The sequence below is a fragment of the Zingiber officinale genome, chromosome 9B, assembly GCF_018446385.1.
Source record: "Zingiber officinale cultivar Zhangliang chromosome 9B, Zo_v1.1, whole genome shotgun sequence".
Taxonomy (NCBI): domain Eukaryota; kingdom Viridiplantae; phylum Streptophyta; class Magnoliopsida; order Zingiberales; family Zingiberaceae; genus Zingiber; species Zingiber officinale.
Genome location: NC_056003.1, coordinates 110,104,863 through 110,130,500, shown reverse-complemented (window position 1 = coordinate 110,130,500; position 25,638 = coordinate 110,104,863). Strand labels below are relative to the sequence as shown.

Sequence of the window (25,638 nt, the reverse complement as noted above, 5' to 3'; positions counted from 1 at the left end):
CCTGAAAACTATACATGAGGAAGTAGAAATTAACATGGAGACATGTTCTAACCATGGTCCTACTTGAAAGTTTGGTTCAACAATTAGATAACCTCTATTTTGATCAATGGACTCAGCATCAAACTATTGATCCAGAATTCAGCCAATTTAATTTTCAGCTCAGTTTTTATAGCTACACTTTGTTTACTTGTGATTGTGAAAACAATGATATTTCTCAATTATCTTCCCCATCACTTTTAGCTTTTGATAGGAGTCAACTTGGTTGTGGCCTTTGAGAAAGTGAAGATGCTTGTCTGTCTATACTCAATGGAGGAAAAGTGGGCCAAAGTAGAACCATCTTTCAGTTGTGCTTCTTATAATTGCAAGCACATTAGTTATAAACTGAATGTTTCTTTCACTCTTATATTCCCTTCCTTGTCATAAGCAAGACATTCTCATTGATCCATTTGGTCCTAAAATTCTTCCTTTTAGACATTCTCACCCTTGAATTCATAGACTTTAAGAGGATGAAAGTGTTAAATCATTTTCTTTTCCAATCAACTTCTCAAAGTCATGATGTTCAAAGGAACTCTCTTGCTCTTCCTCCAGTTATCATAAGCCTTCTCACTTCTTATCTATTTACATGCAGAAAACTACTCAAACCATTAAACTGAAGACTAACTATTAAACTTCTACCGTTACATTAGTAATGGCTTCTTCTTCCTCCTATGAAAAATTTCAGGCTCTGCTTTCAGTAGAATTCGCATGTTGTGGTCCGACTAGGAGGTCTCTTGGAAGTGGAGAGATCGAGCAAATGCTGCAGGGTTAGCATGCAGCAGAGAAGGCACCTCAAATCCGTGATTCTTGATGCCGCCCTTGGGCTGGAAGGCCTTGAGCAGCCCTCCACCACTGCTCGCGCTACTTACCATCGTCCGGATAGAGCTCTTGGAAACTTCTTCGGAGTCATCAATCTTAAATGTTCTGGCAAGATTCATCTGCTCGCATCCATCTTCTCCATCTCGCACATGCTTGCCTAAGGTAGAACCGGCTGTCATCACAGGAGATAGCCATGGCGTATTCCATGCTCCGGGAGGAACCGCGCAGCTCCAATAGGCTGCAGCATGATAAACCGGAATCGGCACGTTTGGAGCACAAAAAGGAAGTGCTGTGTTCCATAGATATGGCCAGGTAGATCCAGTGAGACATGGAAGTTGAGTGCCTGCTTCTTGAGAACTCTCGTGGACCTTGCCGCTCAGTGCAAGTTCGGACGTGTCGTCCTCGTTTGCGGTGATCAAGGAATTTGTATTGCGCAGAGGTGCATTAGAACCAAAGCTGAGCACACTGCCATTTGGGGCTAAACATGGATAGTGAGCTGATTCAGGTATGGTGATGTGCCCGTAGTGGCACGAGTTCTTGTTCTTGCGTCGACCAGCGCCTACGGGGACGTTCCTCATGGTGCCTCCGGCAGTCCAGTACCTTTGGCAGTTCTTGCAGAAGTGCCGGGGCTGGTTTACATTGTAGTTATTGTAGTAGCAGAACTTGGTGTCCATGCTTTTGCACCGGGGGCACGAAAGGATCTTGTCGGGCTTCTTCAGAGTTTTCTCCTTCGAGTTGCTTCCTTCGATCGATTGTTCATCGCATGGCGACTTCTTGGTAGAGGCATCTTCTTGGTCGACCGAAGGAGAGTTCGAACACTCATGCTTCTCCTGTGAATCTGTTGTTTCTTCTTGGCTTGTCTTTGGAGCAGTTTCCTCATGTGGATCCTGAGGCTGAAACAGGGTCGTGTTACTTTTGCAAGAGGAAAGTAGAGAATAATCAAAGCTTTTGTCATTGCTTTCTAAGAAAGACAAGACTGGGAGTTAATTTTAATATTTTCGAACTATTACTTTTGATCTTTTGAGATCGATATAAAGGTTCAAAGCATGTCTCTTCAATTAAGGTATGAACAAGGTGACTTATTGGCAAATCCAAGAAACCAATTCCTCAAAAGAACATGAAAAGCAAAAAAAAAAAAAAAAGTTCTGCTCAATTTATATGAAGTAACTTGAAACGGAAATAGTTTTTATTAGGTAATCAAAGAGAAAAGCCAATCAAATCAAGTACAATTTAAAAAAAAAAAATCAAATCTTGAGAACGCGTACGAGAAAGAGCTGACTCCCCTGTTTTCCTTAACAAGACCGACTGAAAACCCACCACCTCAGGAAATCAATCTTTCATATAACACGAGAACAAAAAGGAATAACTACCTTCCCTCCTTCTCCGACTTCTCCTTGGCGTAACGTTATCGTCTTCCCGAAGAGCTTGATCGCGGCAGCGGAGTCTCTTATCTCAGGCATCGTCCTCCCCTGTTTTAACTTCTCTTTCTCTTTCTCTTTCTCTTTCCCCTCTAATTTGACTTATTCCTTCCGCTTGCGGCTCGTCTCTTCCTCAGCTCTCTCTCAGTGTTTAACTGCATCAGAAGAGGAGGGCCAGGTCAGCACTCAGAGTGGATTTTGAGCCACAAGTTCCTTTGTGGCCTTGGGAGGGCGTTATTTGATTCTCTCTGCCTTTTCCTCCGACCTCGCCATTTACTTTTGCAGCAAACCCTTGCCACCCAAGTACAAGTGTTCAGTGAGGGCTGTAAATATGTCGAATTGAGCCGAATCGAAGAGCTCATGTCTAAACTTATTTGATAAAATAATTAAGTTAAACCGAGTCGAGTTTAAAATGAATGAAGTTTTGGAAGTGATTATTCAAAATTAACTTAGTTTATTTTTTTATGAGCATGAACTTATTTAAAGCTTGACTTGAATTTGGTTCGTCTAGATATTATCGAACTCTCAATTCAAATTTGGCTTAAACTTAGTTCAAGCTTGACTTGAACTTGGTTCGAGCTTAGTTCGTTTAGATGTTGTTGAGCTCTTAATTTAAATTTTTATTATTATTTAAAATTTTTAGTTGTTTAATTGGTTATTAAACTTGATAATTTAAATTTATTTATTTATTTTATTATTTATTTAGCATATTAAAAAGAGTTTTATTAATAAATATGATTCGTGAACAACGTTCATGAACGTTATTCACGAACGTTAACGAACTGAACACATATGTATTCAAACTTGTTTGTTTAGCTTAACAAGTTGTTCAAGGATGTTTATTTAATTAATCTTGTGTATATTAAACGAACATAAATAAATTTTTACCAAGTCAAATATTAAATTTATTCACGAACGTTTAATTCATTTATAGCTCTATTAGTGCTCGACCAAATGCTCACCAACTGTTGTTGAAGATGTTTTTAAAATCAAATCAGCCCGATCTGTTCACTCGATTGAATAGCATATCACACTTGATTCTTGGATGGGTTCAAACGAAACTCAAAGTTCAAGTTGATCGATAACCAATAAGTCGCAGAGTCATGAACCAAAGGGAGGCTCCATGGATCATTTCCTTCCCAACTCAAACTATGAATATACCTCCTATCCTTTTCTTGAAAAAATAAATTTAAACTTTTTTTATTATTTCAATTAACCAATTTATCCATCCAATTATCTTTGTTCTATGTTTTTGAGTAGGAATACCAATTTCTTTTATATAATAAAATAGAATTTTGGAGAAGGCTTTGCCTGGATACCTTAAGTATAGCTTTGGGAGATTTACCCCCTCCTTTTTCCTTTTGCAAAATTCTATTAAAATTCGAATATCATCCGACACTCAAAAAAAGTCCCTAGGCGGCCCTACTATTAAAATTCTAATATTCCCCCTTTCGTTGAATTTATAGATCAACAAAGGTTGGCTTTATATTTTTGTTTTTATTATAACTTTTCTTTCGATTATACTTATTGATCAAAGTAATCACATTGTCAACTCCAAAATAACTTTAATAATATATATATATATATATATATATATATATATATATATATATATATATATAAATAAAGGATGTTATTAAGGAAGAATAAAATAAAGATATTAATATTTATGAATAATAAATTAAAAGTTCATTTATTTAATTAAAGTATATGCAACTTAAATTAAACTTGCTGTTCTGTTCTGCCCACTGTTTTGTAGTATTTATTGTGGACGGATGAAATTCCTGGTTTTCTTCTCTCCCAGTGGCACAAAAGTCATCGGTCACGGTGGATAAGGATGGCAATTGGTCGAGTTCGGATCAGATTTTATATCTTTCGTATTTATATCCATCGGATATAGGATATCCAATGATATCCATACCCATTAAAAGATCAGATATATTCTATACGTGTAATTTTTCTTCTTTCTATCGAGCTATTATCATTCAACAAAAACATATTAAAATTAACATTATATATATATATATATATATATAGATTAAACATCTATATAGGCCTATTAATATCAACAAAAAATAATAAGTTGATTTTAGAAAAAAAAAAAAATTCTTTAATATATGTATATATATTATTTAATCGGATATTCGGGTTGAGTATTGGGTATTGATAGTCCCTCCATACCCTCTTCTATTCGGGTCGGATATCAAATCTTTCATCGGATTCAGATGAAATTATCATCCTTAATAACTGACAAGTGACAAGGTTGAGAAGATTCTAGAACAATGCATTGAAGTTGTTCTAATAGATTATAGGACCAATTTTCAACTGATATAAAATGTGTTACAAATGTCTCCGTAATTTATTCTCTTTCCAAGAGTGAGGGCATTGAAAACATCACTAAGATGATGGCCTCAAAAACGCATTGAGAGAAGAACCGACCACTGAGCCTGGAGGAGAACGTTGCATAGTGATGGGATAGAGACTGATTCCTCCGTTCTCACTTGTGTGTGTGTTTTTTTTATCTCAAGTAGTAGTGATGCCAACGCGCCTCCGTACAACTGATCTTTCATTTGCTTTTCTTGCTCTTCGTCAGGCTTGAACGCGTTGTGCTCGCGCGGCTGATGATGGCGAGTGAGATGGTTAGGAACAGCGTGTGTTTAATCTCCAGCAGCTCAAGCAGACACGCGAGGTGTTCGGTGGATTGCCTTGGCGCCAGAAACAGGGATGTTGAAGTTTTCGTACGAGAGTTATTGTTCTTTAATCTTTGTTGAGTCAGCCCAAGACACGCCATCGTGCTTAGCATGACGAATCTTAGCCGTATCAGACCTAACGCTATCCACCAAGAACAGCCAAAGGACTTGTGCAAAGGTAAACATTCTTAAATTCAATCGTCGAATTGACTCTCACTCTCCTTAATGACCTGATTAGAACAACCATCAAAGGTTGAAAAAGGAAAAAGAAAAATGGATGCCAAACACCAAGAGAAAAGTGGCATTCAGCGGTTGCAAGTTGTATCCGCTGCATAGCAATAACATAAAATACACTTGTTTTTGTGTAGTGGTGTTGGGTGCTCTCAGAAAAGATCTTACATTGCACTCCAACCTGGTTCATCCCCTTCGTCCTACATCCTAATTATCTCATCCCACTTTCTTTTCTTTTCACAAATGGGATGTGCATTCACTTTCTGGACTCAGTATGCATCAGCAAACCTTTGGACAGCATTATCCAACGGTTCAAATCCACTAATTTTGCATATGATCAACCCAGCCCAAGGAAATTTTCCTCCTCGGCTATGGTGCAACGGTAAGGAGTTTATGTAGTTAATAAGGCACTCATGGATTAATTCTTGACTATGGCGTACTGCAGATTAATTTCTAGAATGGTATTGCAAAGTGGAATTATTCTCCCATAAAAAAGCACCCAAAAATTTTGATGGAATGTTCATCAATGGCACTGCATAAAGGGATTCCTCATGACAATACTATGGAGAGGCTGACCTGCCTTAGTTGTTACTGATCTCATTGGCCTTCTCTCAGCTCATTGCTTCATGCTGCCATGGAATTCCAACAAGTAGTCATCTGCTGCACCATCATCATAGGAAATCAAGTAAATTATTTTAAAAAATATATATCTAAACGCAATTGTTTGGTTCTTTCTGGGTGTCGAGATTTGTTCAGATTGGAGAGAGAAGTGTTAATGATGCTATGCAGATGTTTGTTCTCTCCCATTGTTTGTTCTGTTAAGCTTGAACCAAATATAGTTTTAAGTTCACGTTCTTCGACTGGAATGCAGACTAGAAATGGAGGTGAAGTGTTTCAGGAAGCCAAAAGTGAAAGAATGGATTTTGAGATCAATGATTACCCAGGATCGAGTGTTAATGTTCGCTATAATCCCAAACCACCAGAATAATTGTTCATTTCTGTTAAAAGTCAAAAATAATAATAATAATAATAATAAAACAGCTGAAGTACGAGTATTTGTACTGTAGCAGTTGGTGTGGCCGTCTGACATTAATACTTGCAGACAACTAAACTTTGGATCATCTCCCCCGAATTAGTCGATTCCAAAAACTATATTGGGATTACTTGAAAACAAGAAAAAACTTTGGATCTTCTTCTTCATCATCATGTGTGTATATGTATCTAATGATACACTCAATTATCTTTTGATTGAATTTCAAGTATAAAAATACATTATATAATTTTTTAGTTTGTGCTAAAAATGTGTTGTATTACGTCAAAGCAACTGGTGTCAAAACTTATTTAAACCGATTAATAGGAATCTTAACTTCATTTTCTATAAAGCAATTCATTAGCTGTAGATGGCTTGATGAGCCTTCACTGGAGATAAACACAGAAACCTAGCATTTTTTAATTACGCAGTCCATTTGACGAAAAAAATCCTACAAATTCATTATACCTAAGATCGAATTTTGGATGTCTAGATAACTACTTGAATGTCCTACCACTACATCATAAATCCAGGAGCTATCCCTATTCAAAGAATAACTAAGTGGTCATCTAAAAATGACCCATCACCGATTAAAATATAACCTTGCATAGAATCAATGGATAGAAAATTCATGTAATCAATCTCAAATGGATGAAATTGCATATTATTTACTCACCATTGCAGTCAATTTGAGCAAATACTGGATTGGCAAAAATGTCTACATACTTGAAACTAAAGTTTTTTTTTTCTTTCTGTTTTCTAATCTCTTTTACACTCCACCATCGAAATGCAAATCGAGGCTCTTCCCTCACATGTGATTAGAACCAGAAAAAAAAACAAAGAAAAAATTGTCATCACCACATTTGAATGAATCCATCACTAATCACCAAGAAAATTTTACACTGATAATTTAGTAGCTACATTCTGCATTCTTTCAACTCTAAACGCCTAAACTTGTACTGGATGTAGTCTGCCTCTTGTTCCCAGAACAAGTTCTCTGCATTTCTTCTTGTTATTCGGTGAGATTTTGTTCTCTACCTACAGCATGATGCTGAAATGACCTTTTTCTCAAGAATGTTACATAAATAAATCTCAAAAGAATTTGAAGATATGTAGATAATGTGACCGAGGAAGAGCAAGCCAATGAATGTTTTGGCTTTCTTCAGCTACTTGGTTTGTGGGAAATGATTGCCAACAAATCCAAACCCCATCAAGAGGAAGGAAATAGTTTGAGGGAAAATGAAAAAGAAGTACTGATTTCTTCTGAAGAAGAAATTGTGGCATGCACATAATAAGAGGAATAATCCTAAGGCCAACTCTAAGAATAGGAACCTGTTTGCCATGCAATAAAGGTTAATTAGTAATCATAAATTTTGGATAGCCATGTGGAAGTTAATTTTATGGATATGCTATCAAGATTACCTTTCCCACAAGTTCCTTGGGAATTTCTTAGCAACTGCTGAAATTTGTTTAGTCTTCAATGCATTCCCTAGTTTCTCGGTGACAACCCATTCATTTACCCTCCCAGCTTCAAGAAGACCGATGTAAACAGCTTTGCATCGATGCAAGGACATGACATTTTCGAAAAATATCCAGATGACAATTAGATGTAAAGACCTGTGAAATTAAAGATAAAAAAAAAAGTGAAAATGGTGAAAAAGGAAAAACATATCTAACCTCTTTCTTTCAGTTTTCAGAATACTACCAAGGAAGTTTATTGAATCAATATAAACCAATAGAAGACTGACGCCATGTCAACATAATTTCAGCCTCATTTTTCGGCTTTTGGCTTTTGACTTCACTTTTGTAGTTCATAAGCGCAAAAAAAGGTAAATGTAAACGTGACAAACCTTGGAGTTCCAACTGCATTGAGGATGGTAATGAGAGTTGGAACATAGAACACCCCCCATTTTGGAATCACAACTTCAGGGAAAAAAGAAGACAATGGGATGATGATGCAGTAGAAGAAGAAAGTCACGTTGTGGGATATGATCCTTCTTGCAAAGAAGAAGTTATAGAGCAAAAATAATTTCTTCAATGAGGTCACTTTCTGTTGAAACCAAGTAAAATGAAGTACATTACTAACACTACTTTACTGACAAGTTTAGGATCATTCAGTACATCATTCACATGAGTGAGTGATGATTTCTCTTCTTGATTCTGCCATAAGGTGACATCTCAAGAGAATCTATATAGTTTTGGCACAATCATCACTGATTCATGGATTTGATGTCATAACTAACTGCATGACATACAACAAACTAGCACTGACCTTAGCCATTAGAATATCTAATGCCATTTTCTTAAACAAATTTGCAGGTCCACAGGCCCAACGATGTTGCTGATAACGATATGCTTTATAACTGCTTGGTAGCTCACTTTTGACCTAGCAAACCAAAAATTTGCCTCGGTTAGATATTATCTGAAGAAAAAAGTTGTTATTGAGTTGCAAATATTCTGAATACTTACCTGTATCAAAGCTAGAAGTTCCTGAGGAAGTCCAGGGAAGATTACAAATATTCAAAAAAACTTGTTCTTGTAGATGAAAAAGTCCTTAAATGGGGTATGAAAACAATAGTTGTTGAGAAATTGAATAATATGCCACAACTAAGTTTTACCAATGGGTGATAGATGATTAAGAAACACAATAGGCTGCAAAGCATGGAAATTTTAGAATGCTAGTTGTATCCAACTATATCATTTTCACACATTATGTCAGATAAAGCATCAATCTCATTGAGGCATAATAATACATTATCATCAACAAAAGACTACTAGATATGCTAATAACATGCAACATCATGTGACTTCTTTTGTGTGGGGGCCCATGGTGCGTGTGTGTGGGTTTTGCCATCCCATATGTACAGTTCATAAATTTATCATGTTGGTCTGTTCTAACTGTGCCCCATTCCATATCCAAGTCAGACGCTTCATGGAATAGTTTTGACAAAGAAAACCGGTACCATATCCAGCATAATTCTGAACTCATACTAGTCATGCATTCATTATGATAAGTACAGCTACTCATTAACTTATTATGTAAACACAAACCTTCAGGTCTCCGATGTATAAAAATTTCCAGCCTCGAAGGGTTGCTCTGACTGCTAAATCCATGTCTTCAACAGTAGTTCGCTCTTTCCAACCATCAGCTTCATTAATAGCTAAAATTCTCCACACACCAGCAGTTCCTTGGAAAGAAATCAACAAATCAATTTGATCAGTTAGACTGAAGGTTAAGTCCATCCTTGTTTTCTTGATAAAGGAAAAATGAACAGACGCAAAATATCCATGATCATGTCATTTAGGTGTTGCAAGATATTTCATAGCACATTATGAGTAATCAAGAATTTTTGTGTCCTTGAGAAAATTCTCTCATAGCAAGCCTTCCAATGAGCCTCATTCTATTATGTCTTGTAGATGTGCAGACTTGAAGGGGAGCCTTGGCGCAACGGTAAAGTTGTTGCTTTGTGACCAAAAGGTTATGGGTTCGAATCCTGAAAACAGCCTCTTGCAAAAAATAGAGTAAGGCTGCGTGCGATGGATCCTTCCCCGGGACTCCGCATGGCAAGAGCTTCATGCACCGGGCTGCCCTTTTTTTAGATGTGTAGACTTCATGGGGAAAGTTTATGGTGGCAATAGAAAGCATAACTTACCATTAAATCCAAAAAATGCCATAGTTGACGAACCCGATTGTTGCTCCACTTTGAAATGGTAGTTCAATGACATTTCTTGTATCCTTGTCATTATGCATTCATTGGCATTCACTACAGAGGATACAATCATGCAAATATTAATCAGTTTTACTAAATACAATTTGTGGGTCCTAATACAAAAATAGTATGGCAATGAATGGAAGTTTGAAGTTTATCCTGCATGTTATAGCATTACCAAAGTAGTGGCAGTGGCAGTGCTGTGATGAGAATGAGACGGCATAATAGTTGATGAATGAACCATCAGTTGATCAAATTATTACTTAAAACAACTGAACTTTTCTCCCTTGTTCTTTGTCTATTGTCTATTGTCTACACATATAAGTCATGGATAATAAAGACTAAATGAATACTGAGAAGTTAACGAAACATGTGGACAGTAAAAGGAAGGCTTAGAAAAAATATTCTGGTATGCAATATTTGTAATTATTTTATTTGGACCAAGATGTAATGTTCCTCTAACATCAAGAATATTATGAAGGTTTTGTTAAAAGTATTAGAGGATAATCAATGTTAATCATGGCCTCAATATAACATAATAGTGACAGTTTGCAAGTTCAACTGATGCAAAATATGGATAAAAGTTCTCTGTTTTAGAAGAACGGATATAGAGAGTTGGTTATGCATAAACTTACCAAACTTCCACCGTGCTTGAACAAGTGCAATCTCATGATTGTGCATGAGGAAAGGAACAGATCTTAAAAGGAAATCAGTTGGGGGCTCATGATCTGCATCAAATATTGCCACATAATCACATTTTTTCACATAGTCAAGTTCCATTGCTTCTTTCAGAGCACCAGCCTTGTATCCATTTCGGTTATCCCTAGATATATAATGTATGTTCCGACCCTTTCTCTGCCACTTTCCACATTCCTCTTGCACTAGTTCCTAAATATACATTGATATTTTTCTCTTAATATCAATTTTGATGAGTAATTGCAAATATATATGGTTTAGCACTGTTATAACAGTAAAAGAATCTTGACATGCAACTTTTAGTAGGAAGTGATTCTTATCCTGCAATATATTTTGGGTTTAGCACTGATATAAGAGAAAAAACAATCTTCAAATGCAACATTTAGGAGGAAGTCAACAATAAGGGGAAACTTACCCTAATTGTGATGTCGGTCGAATCATCAAGAACTTGAATTATGAGTTTGTCATTTGGCCATGCAAGTGTGCAAACTGCTCCAATTGAAATTTCATAGACCTGCATAGATGTAACCTGATAGAGTAAAGAGGGAATAGAACATGGAACATAAACTATGGTCCTTATTTTTGTTCATTTTTTTCTTTTTTGAACAACACAAACTCCTGCATTTTTCCTTAATTGACACCATATAGCAACACTGACTTTTTCTTAGACTAAAGGACAAGGTCTCATCTTCATAAAGCCATGTTTCGATATCCAAGTCTACACGAGCATTGTTGAACTTTCATTCAGTTATCAATTATTTAGTTACAGATCGCCCTTAGCTTTACTTTGATCCACAATGTATAATTTTTTATTGCCTGAGTTGACACTCCAACTGAGGGGATGTTGTCAACATAATTTGTATGCCTTTATAATTGTGTCCACATGTTACTGACTGCTACATGCTTAGAGCTGAGAAACAGATTAAGTGTTCCAACTCCAACTTTACCTGATGTAAAAAAAAGGTTTGGAAGGTTTGACAAATGCAGAACTAACTCCATGACAGTAAATAATTGTCGGATTTTGTCTCAGCCGAGAACAATGAAGATGTACCCTAATTTTATCTAGTGACTCAGTCTCTCTAAGGGCAAAGACCAGTACAAACTAAAATAAACTAGATCTGCCAAAGTATTCCACCATAATAGTGGTTTCACAGCGCAGCAGCTTCATATAAAATTCTGGTCCATCACGTGAAGATAGGATATACTTGATTTGAGGATCCAGAAGAAATATATCATATATATTATATGATAACATAACATATCATATATATCACGTTGTAGACTGCTTACAATAATTGTAAGGCAACTCTTGGTAAATAGCAAGTTGGCAAACGCGCTTTTGGCCCCTACATCCACTGATAACCAAGCACAAAGCTGCAGCCTGTCGTCCTACTTACTGTCTAAAGATTAAGATTTGAGCACATTAAAAAATTCCAGCCATATTTCATGATTTTTAGAATTGTCATACAAGACTCTAAATAGTCCATAACGCACTCCATCTATCGATCCTATATTTGTGGTTAATTAATGATATGTCTAACCTTAAAACGCTGATATTTAGTAAGCCTGAATTAGACAGAAAATTGATGCTTAATTTTCTTCGGTCCTACAATGGAAAAGACCACTCCAAACAAGAGACGGGGTCTTGAGCACCATCACATGAATAGTGTCGGTAAGCACAAAAAATTCAACAAATTTTGCTGCTATAACGTGAGACACACAGATCCAATCCAACCAAACCAAGCATCCTCCACACATCAGATGGATGCCAATATTGCATTGGTCCACATCAACAAATTAACAAAATCAGCATTGACTCACACATATAATTGAGACCCAACATAGAACCACAATAACCTAATTTAACTGGCACTAAGTTCTCGAATAAGGGTAATTTAGTCCAAAACCACTGTAATAACCAGCTAGAAGCCTTATGCATTGAAAAAGAGAGTGCCTTTCGAGAAGATGCTAGGTCTTGGTTCACTGCGCAAAAGATGACTTACAGAGTGGAAAGATTGCAGACTTTGGTGAAGATGACTCGACTCAAACGTTCACACACACCAAAAGGACAAAATAAAAATAGAAAAAAAAAAATAGTGTTCCTCATCTCTCGACAATGCTCAAGATGATCTGTAACTTCTGATGCGCGTTTTGAGGGAGAACAAACTAGTCTGAGTTCCAGACTTCCAGTGTTTAAAAAATGAACTCTTTTAAAGGGTAAGTGTAAAAAAAACAGAGCTTTAGGATCCGCCGAGAGAAATAATCTTTACCTCTCGCTCATTGAACATGGGGATCTGGACCAGGACCATGGGGTAGGGCAGTGAGCCGAGCTCCGGATCCTGCGGCATCTCTTGCCACTTGTACACCTTCTCCGGCGTGCGTCCGAAGACCTTCACGTAGAGAGCGACGAGCGCCATCGACAGCTTCTCGACGACAAGGATCAACGACATAACCAAGCACAGGACCACCGCCGTCTTCATCAGCGGCAGAAGCACCGCGGCCCTCACCGCCTCCCATACCGGCGCCACCCGGCTCAAGGAAGATAAGATGAAATCGGAAGCAGCATCCAAGTAAAGAGCCAAGGAGGTCGACAGATCGGCAATGCCTCCTGCATCGACACGCATTAACCCAAGTGGTAGCCGCAAGAACAAGAGTGGGAAAAAACCAAACTTGAGCTCAATCACGTACCTTCCATGGCCCCGACCACCGCCAACGCCTATTCGGCTGTCCTCTCTCTCTTCCCCTCTCCCTCGACTTGGAGTCATTATTTATTCTGCGAATAATTTTTTAAAAAAAACAAATAAAATAAATAATTTTCATTATTATTAAAGAGAATGAAAGAAAAATGCCAGTCTCATTGCGTGCCAAACAGCCAATAGAATTGAGAGGAAAGAAACAAAAATGGCAAGTACGTGAGTAGGACCCACACGTTATATATTTAATGATTTTATATATTTAAAAATAGTAATTTTTTGAGTTATTTAATTAATGGTTTCTAACTTGACAAAATCTTGTACAAATAACGACGAAGTCGATTATGGCAATTCGTATCTTGTTTATGCAAAATAGTAGTAAAGGGGCTAGTTTACGAAGGAGCAAAGATGGTTTAAGGCTTAATCATCCATTAATCGCGCGGGAGTAGCATTAACAGCAGGGCTGGTTCGCCATTAAGTAGTCAACGACGAGTTGGAAAAAAATCGCAAGAGCATGTGGTAGATGCAATGATAAAAACGTTAAGTCGACGTTGACTCGAGCAAACTTATCAAGCTTAATTAGCTTGCATTTGTATTTTTTTTTTTTCCAATCTAACAATCTGTCTCACTGTATTTTTCCAATCTAACGTTAAGTCAACGTTGACTCGAGCACATGTTTCGCACGTGTGATAGATGGACTTGGAGATTCATACGACGTCAGGCACATAAGATGGTCAGGTTTGTGTTTGGGCCTCTGTCCAAATTACAGGCAGCCGATCTGGAAAAAAAAAAAAAATTAATAGTTATCTTTAAAATGATGAATCTGATTCTATGAAGATTTTTTTATCGGTCATCATCAAGATAAATTAAAAAATACATGTAATAATTATCCTAAAAATTCAACATTCTTTGATTATGCTTTTCATTTGGAAAAAAAATTTCTATAAATACATCGTAGTTGGGGTTCGAACCGTGAATATCTGGATGATAATCTAAATATCTTACCACGATATCATGATCCCGAGGACTACAAGCAACCGATTTAGATGGTATGAAGCATTACATTTGATTTGATCAGTCGAATTAAATTGACTAGTTTTCTCGACTAATCAGCTAACTCAATTCGATAAATTCACTTGACCCAGCCGAACCATTCCTTTAATTTACTCCGACGGGTTGATCACCTTAATAATTTTCAAGACCTACATTCAATCTGTGGTTTTTTAGTATTTATATGGTTTAAAACGCTAGTTTCGATTAATTAAAAAAAATAAAATAAAAAAATGATAATTTCAGTTACCCTCATTGACTTTCTCGGAATGATCGATCCGGTCCCACGGAAGTTTCCTATCGACCACCAGGATAAATCGGGAAGTACACGCGTCAGTCAACTCAGACGACCAGCATCCTTTGATTGTACTCCCCATTTAGAAAAAAATTCCTACAAATACGTCGTAGTTGGGGATCGAATCGTGAATATCTGAATGATAACTTGGATATTCTACCGCGACACCATACCCCGAGAACACTAGATCCGATTAATTAGAGCTAAGTGCAGATGCGACTAGATTTATTTAATAAATAGGTACTTCAAATTTTTGTCTTTATTAATCATGTATTTTGGGTCTAATTTGATAATAAAATTATATGTATTTCTAATTCCTTAATTGCTTCGGCAGTTTGTATGCACTCTTTAGCCTAAGAAGTGGTGATAATTATGGGGCAAAAATTAAAAGGTCTTCCTATATTTTTCAGAAACATTAAAGGAGTGTCTCTTTTGATTTTTTTTTCATCAAAAGTATCCCACCCTACCAGCAACTTATATAAAATGATTGAATTTGATGACCATACAATTAAAATTCCATGTTAAAAATAAAGGAAAAAGATCATAGGTTTACAAAATGAAAGATATTTTTATTAGTATAAAGTTTTTTGATATGTAAATTATTTTGATCCTAACAAGTTTGGATAAACTCAAAAATAAATTTATGAGGACTAGACTCAAAGTAAATAATATCATAGAGATATATGAATTTTTTTAATACTAACAAAATTGCCTTCAAATATAGTATTTAATATTATTATCTCCTATCATATATACATTAAATATTAAATATAATGTTAGATAGATTTTAAATGTTCAACAATATTTACTTTATAGTAGCAACGAGTTTATACAAAATAATAACTACAATATTGTAAAAATAAAAAGGCTAGCTCGGCTATCATTAGAAATCAAAAAGGGTATCCCATTGTTAAAAAATATATATATATATATGACCCTTTTAATTTTTGCCCATAAGTGTTCCTATAGCTCTCAACCTCATGAGATATATATTGAAAGGAGAGTAAACATTTTCATTTTCTTTGTTCCCTCAATTGATTTTCCCTTGTTTGAGACTTTTATGGGGCTTATATTCCTTGACAGATTAGTGAGCAATCTATATTGGGGATTATTGTCGCTAGCTCTGCTACCATCTTTCATTTAGTGGTCCTCTTCTTTAATTCTTCTTTCTTTGTCAAAGTTTAGTTTTAATGAATCGTCGCTCTCTCTACTACGATCATACATTTAGTGGTCCTCTTCTTGCTTCTGTCTTCTGTCTTTTTTCTTCTTTCTTTATCAAAATTTAGTATTAATGAATCATCTCATCTTGTCTCAAAAAGATAAGTGTCACCCCGTTCATGCAAATTTAGTATTAATTTTTTTTTTCGTCGCAAAATTTAGCAACGTCATTTTTTTAGACGAATATATTTCGTTCCAAAATTCATCGTAAAAAATTTTACAACAAATTTTTTTAAACAAATTCGTCCCAAAATTCGTCCTTAAAATATTATTTTTTTTAGTGATATCATATTAATTATCTTGACTCTTTTTTACATATGTTATTGTTACGGGACGAAACCTTCTATGATTTACCTCCTAATGGGCGGCCATCCTGGAAGGATTGTCGAAGTGATGATTTCACCATTTACTATCAATATATATAAAATTTTATTATATTATGAGTTGATGTTCATATAAGGATATTTCTAAATTTTGAACGGACATATGTCTCATTAATTATTTCAACCCTTCTTTACATATGCCAATATTATTAGGTGAAACGTTTTAATTTACCTCCTTTGAGCGAGGAAAATCATTTTTGAAGTCGATCAGGTGAGTATTTCACCGTTAATAATTAGGATTTTATTGCTATGTCAGGTAAAGTATATACATGAGAGAAGAGCCAAAATTTTATTCTTATTAATTTGTCATTGTCGCTCTTCTTTTCTTCTTTAATTTCATAGTTTTTTAATCATTTAAGATATTTCATGCAATTTGTGTGCATCTTGCTTTGAGTTGGGTTGTTTATTTTTTTATATCTTTTATTACAAAGTGGTATTAGAGCCAAAAATCTTTCTTTTGATCTTTATTTCGGCAACTATGAAATATGATATTTTGTTGTTAGATAACAATACTAAAATTTTACTATGGAAGATCAAAATGTGAGTTGTGGTCATGTAAATGGATTTGGATGACACGCTATTAGGGTTTGAAAAGGTGTGTTCGTGTTGGTCACCGTAAGAAAAGCAACTTATGAACTAAAAAGTGTTGGTAAATCATATTTCAACTAGTCGTATTTGACCCAGTGAAGATTGAAAAGGTTATTGATATAATCACACCAAGTGTACTATGAGAAAATAATTCAGACATGATAAGATTAAGTCTCCACATCGTTAGTTTGTTTATTTTTATTTATTTTCTTGATAATTTTTTATTACTCAGCCGATCCTATTTTTATGGATCTAATGTTAGCTTATCCTATTTTTATGGATCTCGTAGTCTTTGCTCTTATCATTTATGGTGTATTTAAAGGGTCATAGAGACGTGTAGAAGGTATCTCAATGTAAGATTTTCTTTTATAAGTTAAATTTCTATTTGTCCTATTCTTCTTATATATACATGTGTGTTGTGGGTGTGTTATTCATCGATTCTAAGCCAACATCTGGTATCAGAGCTTTGGCAGTATAGAACACCTAAGAATCCACGATTCCACAAAAATGTCTGGCACCCCACAAGTTGCTGCGAAGGAGAACGACGGAGTATCATTTCTGATGCTAAGCCCTCATAATTACACTGTGTGGACAATAAAGACAGAGGCGATTCTTGATGCCCAGGGAATCTGGGAGGCGGTGGAGCCAGTGGAAGGAGCCCAAGTAGATACAAAGAAGGACAAAAAGACGCGTGCATACATCTTGCAATGTATCCCCGAAGACATCCTTCTTCAGATTGCAAAAAAGAAAGACGACGAAGGAAGTCTGAGACAACCTCAAAATGAGGTACCTTGGTAGTGATCGGGTGAAGAAGGCACGTGTATAAACGTTGAAGAGAGAGTTTGATGCCCTCCGGATGAAGGAGATCAAGACGATTGATGAGTTTGCTGGCAAGCTGAGCGCCATGAGCAGCAAGTTCTCCACTCTTGGTGCCACGCTTGAAGATTCCTCTTTGGTAAAGAAGTTGCTTGATTCTGTCCCTGATAAGTTCTTCCCTATTGTTACCGGTATTGAGCAATTTCACGATCTTAAGACGATACCATTTGAGGAGACTATTGGACGACTGAAGGCGTATGAGGAACGTGTTGGAACCCCAAGGTTGTTTTGGTGTGATCAACAAGTTAAGTTAGGTCCTGTGTTGTTTTAACCTTGTGTCTAAGTGTGCAGGATCTTAGGAGCACAGGTACTCTAGCGGAAGGCGCAGCTAGCGAGAAGGACGTCACGCGGTTCGTCCGAGGGGAAGAGGTGCTGCGAAAGAGTACCCCGGTGGACGAGAAGGAAGCGTGCGGTGGTTCCGAGAAACGAAAGTCGAAGCGGAAGATTGCTCAGGGAGCAAGAGACGCAGCTAGTGAGAAGGTCGGCACGGGGTGCGATCGAGGGATGAAGACTGCGGATGAGTACGCTGGTGGACGAGAAGGAAACACACGGCGATTCCGAGGGACGAGAAGCCGGAGCGGAAGGCTGCTCGAGAAGACCGGAAGTTGGGTTCGGGTGAGCCCTTTTCCGGATGGCAGAGATCACACAAGTGAGCGGATCCGGAGGAGAAGAACCGGACCGAGGCGGGACTGAACCAGAGACGAGGTCCCGGACGAAAATGTCAACAGCTGTTGACTTTGGGCTCCGGGGCGCCCGGAACAGCCCGGGGCGCCCGGAGCAGCCCGGGGCGGTCGGAATGGCTCCGGGCGCCCGGACCAGTATTGTTGACCAGAACACGTCATTCACGTTCTGAACGTCGGGGGGATAAAGTTTTATCCCCCCCAGGGCATCCGGAACCCTTCCAGGCACCCCGACCAAGGCTATAAATATAGCCTTGGTCCAGAAGTTTTTCAACAATCACGAGCATTTCATTTCCAAACACTTGTACGCTTTAGTTGTAGTTAAGCTTCTGTTTCTGCACTTCAACGTTGTAAGAGGCTTCTCCGCCTGAAGAAGTTTTAGTGCTTAATCTTCCTTGGATTAACAACCACATCGGTTGTAACCAAGTAAATCCCTGTGCCTCGTTCTTTTTAATGTTCTATTTACTTTCTGCTTATTATTTATGCATGTGTTAGCTTAAAGATTTCTAGAAGGGTTGTTTGCCTTTTGTCTTTACAGGACTAACCAACAACCCCCTCCTAGCCGGTCCAACGGTCCTACAAGTGGTATCAGAGCCGAGACGCCTCAGAAGGACTAACCGCCGTGTGAAGCAACAAAACGATGGCCGGAGCTAGCGACTACCCACCAGCATTCGAGGGGGAGTTTGCCGTTTGGAAACAAAAAATGAAGGTATATCTTAATTCTGATTTTGGTATTTCTTTAATATTAAAATTTGGCTATGAAGCACCAAAGACAACGAATGGAGAAGAACTCGATCTACGCCTCTGGAACAAGAAGCAACGTGACGAGTCAATGGCAAACGGTCGGGCAGAATTTCATATTCTAACCGTAATATCAAATGAAGATCTCAATAGAGTTGGCGAGTACAAAAGCACAAAAGAACTTTGGGAAAAGTTCTTGAAGATTCATGAAGAATCAGAAGAAGCCAAATCCGAGACTAAAGAAATTGCCGAAACAGCAATCATAGCAGAAGACCCACCTAAAGATGAAGAAAGCTCAACCGAGATGAGCATTGAGAAAGAGGGAGAGTCTTCAGAAGAGAGTAATTTAACAAGGGGAGAACCAACGGTCGATGAGGTAAGTAAGGTATGGTCTCTACCCTCAGAACAACTGGTTAATTCAATAGAAAAGTTGTCTGGAGATTATTGTGATTTAAAAATTTATTTATCAAATAATTCAATAGAAAAGTTGCCTGAAGATTTTTGTGATTTAAAAATTGAACCATCGAAAAAGTTTTTCGGTTTACCAATATTATCGAAAGAATTTTTAGAATTGCAAAAAGTTTTGACGAAAGATTCTTGCGAATTACAAATTATTTTGTCAAAAAAAAATTTCAAATCAGAAATATTGCCAAAAGATTCTTGCAAGTTACAAAATATTTTGTCGAATGAATCTTGCAAATTAGAAAAATTGTCAAAAGAATTTTTACCAATTATTTTATCAATACAATTTCTTGCATGTTTAATATTTGTTGCTTTAAAGTTGAAAAAAATAGCTTGTCGATTAAAGTATCTCGACAAACTATTAACAGATATTAACATGATACAATTCTTCGCATGTTCAAATTTTCTTACTTCAAATTTGAGAATTTGTAATAAGTTAAAATGGAAATTTAAAACCTTCTGATAAAAGCATAAAAAAAATGATGAAATAAAATTAAAAATAAACACATAGATTTTTTATTATTTCTGCATGTTCCAAAAAAAATTTTATGCATAAAGTTTTCTACTGAGAAAATTCTTAATTTTCATGATGAAAACTTGGAAATTTTCCAAAAGTTATTTTTAACTTAGAAATTTTCTCTGATATTTTGAGATTGCTTTTGTGGAAATTATTACAAAATTTTCAAAGTTCTCAAAATTTTCTAAAAGTTCTTAATGACTTAGAATTTTTTTTTTAAAATTTTCTTTGACTTAGAAATATTATCCAGAAAATCAGTGAAATAGATCTTTATAAAGTTTCTAAGTGTCAAACCTTAGATTTTTCTTGCAACCCCAATTTTTTATGTGATCAAAGGGGGAGAAGAAAAAGCATAAGTCTAGGGGAGGTAGAAATTGAAAAATTAAAAAAGGAATTTAATTTTTTCTATCTTGTTGAAAAATTAAAATGTTTAATTTTTATATCTATTTTTGTCACTAGCTTAACTTGGGTTGATCACATCAAAAAGGGAGAGATTGTTGGAACCCCAAGGTTGTTTTGGTGTGATCAACAAGTTAAGTTAGGTTCTATGTTGTTTTAACCTTGTGTCTAAGTGTGCAGGAGCTTAGAGCACAAGTACTCGAGTGGAAGACGCAGCTAGCGAGAATGGCGGCACGTGGTTCGTCTGAGGGACGAGGTGCTGCGGAAGAGTACCCCGGTGGACGAGAAGAAAGCGTGCGGTGGTTTCGAGGGACGAAAGCCGAAGCGGAAGATTGCTCGAAGAGCAAGAGACGCAACTAGCGAGAAGGTCGGCACGGGGTGCGACCGAGGGATGAAGACTGCGGATGAGTACGTTAGTGAACGAGAAGGAAACACGCGGCGATTCCGAGGGACGAGAAGCCGAAGCGGAAGGCTGCTCGAGAAGACCGGAAGTTGGGTTCGGGTGAGCCCTTTTTCGGATGGCAGAGATCACCCAAACGAGCGGATCCGGAGGAGAAGAACCAGACCGAGGTGGGACTGAACCAGAGACGAGGTCCCGGACGGAAAAGTCAACAGCTATTGACTTTGGGCTCTGGGGCGCCCGGACCAGTATTGTTGATCGAAACGCATCATTTGCGTTCTGAACGTCGGAGGATAAAGTTTTATCCCTCCCAGGGCGCCCAGAACCCTTCTAGGCGCCCCGACCAAAGCTATAAATATAGCCTTAGTCCAGAAGCTTTTCAACAATCACGAGCATTTCATTTCCAAACACTTGTACGCTTTAATTGTAGTTAAGCTTCTGTTTCTGCGCTTCAACGTTGTAAGAGGCTTCTCCGCCTGAAGAAGTTTTAGTGCTTAATCTTCCTTGGATTAACAACCACATCAGTTGTAACCAAGTAAATCCCTGTGCCTCGTTCTTTTTAATGTTCTATTTACTTTCTGCTTATTATTTATGCAAGTGTTAGCTTAAAGATTTCGAGAATGGTTGTTTGCCTTTTGTCTTTACAGGACTAACCAACAACCCCCTCCTAGTCGGCCCAACGGTCCTACAGAACGAACACTACGATTACACGGCAACACCAATGACACTGAAGGTGAGCTCCTACTTACTCATGTCGCATGGCAAATGCAATAGAAGGGGAGCAACGTGGACACTTCATCAGGAGGCAAGGGGTGTGGGTCTAGCAGCCCTAGCATGGCAAATGGCGTGGGTGTGGGCGAGGGCGCAGTCGTGGCCGTGGTACGTCGAGCCAAGACAGTGCAGGAGGCACTAGCAGCAACGGCAGAGGCACTCGTGACAAGAGTCGTATAAAGTGTTTCAATTGTAAGAAAATGGGGCATTACGCGTTCGAATGCTACAATAAGCGTCATGATGATGAGGCTCACCTCACTTGCGCCACCGATGAAGAGCCAGCACTGATGATGACTGTGTCCCATGAGGAGCCTGACACTAGGCGTGAGCGGCATGATACCATTCTGCTTAGTGAAGATAAGTTACTACCGGAGATATACCATGACGTTAATAAAGGAGATAAAGACGTCTGGTACCTTGACAACGGTGCTAGCAACCACATGACTGGCCATCGCGAGAAGTTTCAAGAACTAGATGAAACCATCACCGGGAGGGTGAGGTTTGGCGATGGATCAACCATTGAGATCATGGGCAAGGGGCGGTTGTGTTCGAATGCAAGAACGGCGATCGGAAGGCTCTCCACGAGGTATACTACATTCTGAAACTTTGTAGTAATATCATAAGTCTCGGTCAATTGACAGAAACTAGGAACGAGGTGCACATGGAAAGAGATATCATGAAGGTGATTGATAGGAGCGGGAAGCTCTTGATGATGATAAAGCGAATACAAAATCGCTTGTACAAGATAACCTTGAAGATTCAAGCAAGTCTATCTCCTAGCAAGACTAGAAGACCCAACCTAGTTATGGCATATAAGGCTCGGACATGTCAATTTCCATGACTTGAAGCTGTTAGGGGAGAAGAAATTGGCAGTTGATGTGCCTCCATTGCCCTAGCCGAACAAGCTTTGCGAGGTGTGTGTGATCGCCAAGCATGCAAGGTCGCCATTCCAGTGCCAAGCAAACTGTAGAGCGGAGAAGCCGTTGGAACTTCTCCATGCTGATATTTGCGGGTCAATCTCACCATGTACACTAGCCGATAACAAGTACTTTCTTCTGATTGTTGATGATTTCACAAGGTGGATGTCGGTGTTTATATTGGCATCAAAGAATGATGCATTCCGAGCATTCAAGAAGTTCAAATTCTTGACGGAGAATAAGACTGAATATAAGATCAAAACACTCCGGACAGACCTGGACAGCGAGTTTCTATCCACAGAGTTCACTCAATTCCGTGAAAATGAAGGAATCAAGCAACATCTCATGACTCCCTACACACCCTAATAAAATGGTGTTGTCGAGCGCCGTAATCGCACCGTGATGGCCATGGCAAGATCTCTCCTCAAGGGTACACATATGTCGGCAAGGTTCTGGGGAGAGGGGGTTCGGCATGCTTTCTATCTGTTAAACCGTCTCCCAACTAAAGCGCTAGGAGAGCGCACGTCATTTGAAGCTTGGATGGGGAGAATGCCACATCTCGCCCACTTGAGAGTGTTCAATTGTGTTGCATATGTGAAAAATACAGCCCCTCACCTCAAGAAACCTGACGATAGAAGCTCACCCATGGTATACTTGGGTGTCGAGGAAGGTTGCAAAGCTCATCGTCTATTTGATCCAAGGCATGGCAAGCTACAAGTAAGTAGAGATGTGATGTTTCGAGAAAATTGTGAATGGACATGGAATGCAGGTGCCAACAATAAAGAAAAGGTACCAGAGTTTATGGTGGTGGATGCATTCGGCACCGACGAGGTGATTGTTACAGCAGACATTGAGGCCACAGTGGAAGATGTCACAACACCAGCAGTAGTCGTGGTACCCATGACAGGAGCGTCAAGTCCATCTACACCATCATCGAACACTCATACAACTTCCTCACCTTCGATAACAAACTCACCCGATTCTTATGAAGGACCGGTCCGTTTTAGATCCATTGATGATATCTACGCCAACACTGAGGAAGTTGTTGGTATTGATGAAGAAGAGGGTGAGGTGATGATGGTGATATCTGAAGAGCCGACATGTTATCAAGAAGATGCAACCGAAACTTGCTGGTATGAAGCAATGGAGAAAGAACTTAAATCTATTGAGATGAACAATACTTGGAACCTAACTGAGCTCCCATTAGGCCACAAGCCTATCGGCCTAAAGTGAGTGTTCAAATTGAAGAAAGATTCAGATGGGAAAGTCGTTAAGCACAAAGCAAGATTAGTGGCTAAAGGCTATGTACAAAGATAAGGCATCGACTTTGAAGAAGTGTTTGCGCCTGTCGCTAGACTTGACACTATTCGAGTCATTCTTGTGCTTGCGGCAAATCAAAGCTAGGAGGTACACCATCTAGATGTGAAGTCAGCATTTCTTAACGGAGAATTAGAAGAAGAAATATATGTCACTCAACCAGAAGGGTTTGAAGTACAAAATCAGAAACATAAGGTATACAGGTTGTTCAAGGCCCTCTATGGATTGTGGCAAGCTCCACGAGCTTGGAACATGCGTTTGAACAGGAGTCTGGAAGAGCTTGGCTTCAAAAAAATGTACTCAAGAACATGCAGTATATACAAGAGGTAAAGGAGAAGCAAGTATACTTGTTGGAGTGTATGTCGACGATCTCATCGTGACAGGAAGTAGCACAGAGAAAATCAACAAGTTCAAACAACAAATGATGACAAAATTTGAGATGAGTGATTTGGGTCTTCTCTCCTACTACTTAGGAATTGAAGTGGAGCAGCAGAAGAGTCGAATTTTACTTAGACAATCAGCTTATGCCAAGAAAATTCTATCTCAGTTCAAGATGGCAGACTGCAATGCCACAAATCATCTAATGGAACCCAAAACACAGTTGCATAAGGACTTGGAAGGGACTCTAATTGACGCCACGGAGTATAAACACATTATTGGTTGTCTGAGATATTTGCTACACACACGATCGGACCTGTCATATTCTGTCGGAATGGCGCCAAATACATGGAGAGGCCTACAATCATGCATCACAAGGTGGTCAAACAGTTTCTCAGGTATTTGAAAGGTACAATCTATTTTGGGCTTGTTTACATAAAGGGACCCCACGAAATTGGTATATTCTGCTACTCGGACAATGATTTAGCCGGCGATCTAGATGGGAGGAAAAACACAAGTGGAATGACTTTCTATTTTAATGAAAGTTTGGTGTCTTGGAATTCACAGAAGCAGAAGACAGTGGTGCTTTCATCGTGTGAGGCATAGTTCATGGCAGCCGCAACTGTGACCTGCCATGCTTTGTGGTTGAGGAGCCTTGTTAGCGAATTAACCGGAGTAGAGCCAAAGCTAGTACTTTGTTTGTTGACAACAAATCTGCGATAGCTCTCATGAAGAATCCGGCATTCCATGATCGAAGCAAGCATATAAATACAAGGTTTCATTTTATCAGAGAATGTATTGAAAGGGGACAGATTGTGGTTGAGTTCGTTAATACCGGAGAACAACAAGCCGATGTGTTAACTAAAGCATTGCCAGGTGTGAAGTTAGCTTCCATGCGACATCTACTCAGCGTCCATGATTTACAACCATGTCAGGATTAGGTGGAGTAATGTAAGAAAATAATCCAAACATGACAAGGTTAAGTCCCCACATCGTTAGTTTTTTTTTTAAATTTATTTTCTTGATAATTTCTTATTACTCAGCCGATCCTATTTTTATTGATCTAGTATTAGCCGATCATATTTTTATGGATCTCGTAGTCTTTGCTCTTATCATTCGTGGTGTATTTAAAGGGTCGTAGAGACGTGTTGAATGTATCTCGATGTAAGATTTTCTTTCATAAGTTAAATTTCTATTTGTCCTATTCTTTTTATATATACCTGTGTACTTTGGGTGTGCTATTCATCGATTCTAAGTCAACATGCACGAGAATAACCAAGATTTTTTGATGTTTAATCAGAGGTTTATGTTAGGCTAACTAAA

The 25,638-nt window shown here is 38.1% G+C and overlaps 2 protein-coding genes across 2 annotated transcripts; both read right to left on the bottom strand.

The window, feature by feature from the left end:
• Positions 1 to 377: 377 nt before the first annotated feature.
• LOC122025111 (cyclic dof factor 1-like) lies at positions 378 to 2,604 on the bottom strand. Its single transcript, XM_042583871.1, has 2 exons — positions 2,226 to 2,604; positions 378 to 1,748 (listed from the first exon to the last, which is right to left on the bottom strand). Exons 1-2 carry the CDS (start codon positions 2,313 to 2,315, stop codon positions 759 to 761), a joined length of 1,080 nt encoding a protein of 359 aa, XP_042439805.1. The 5' UTR covers positions 2,316 to 2,604; the 3' UTR covers positions 378 to 758.
• Positions 2,605 to 7,086: 4,482 nt separating this feature from the next.
• On the bottom strand, positions 7,087 to 13,407 carry LOC122023561 (probable glucomannan 4-beta-mannosyltransferase 11). Its single transcript, XM_042581721.1, has 10 exons — positions 13,319 to 13,407; positions 12,901 to 13,238; positions 11,046 to 11,144; positions 10,570 to 10,822; positions 9,878 to 9,988; positions 9,276 to 9,412; positions 8,497 to 8,610; positions 8,075 to 8,274; positions 7,647 to 7,841; positions 7,087 to 7,556 (listed from the first exon to the last, which is right to left on the bottom strand). Exons 1-10 carry the CDS (start codon positions 13,323 to 13,325, stop codon positions 7,391 to 7,393), a joined length of 1,620 nt encoding a protein of 539 aa, XP_042437655.1. The 5' UTR covers positions 13,326 to 13,407; the 3' UTR covers positions 7,087 to 7,390.
• Positions 13,408 to 25,638: the final 12,231 nt, after the last annotated feature.

What these genes read in the sequence shown, in the direction of transcription:
- LOC122025111 (XM_042583871.1), bottom strand. Translation starts at nt 2,315, where the DNA reads ATGCCTGAGATAAGAGACTCCGCTGCCGCGATCAAGCTCTTCGGGAAG. An exon ending in AAGTCGGAGAAGGAGGGAAG is followed by an intron (nt 1,749 to 2,225) that starts GTAGTTATTCCT and finishes ACCCTGTTTCAG; the next exon opens with CCTCAGGATCCACATGAGGA.
- LOC122023561 (XM_042581721.1), bottom strand. An exon ending in CGACCGACATCACAATTAGG is followed by an intron (nt 10,823 to 11,045) that starts GTAAGTTTCCCC and finishes ATGTATATTTAG; the next exon opens with GAACTAGTGCAAGAGGAATG. An exon ending in AATGCAGTTGGAACTCCAAG is followed by an intron (nt 7,842 to 8,074) that starts GTTTGTCACGTT and finishes TTAATTTCACAG; the next exon opens with GTCTTTACATCTAATTGTCA.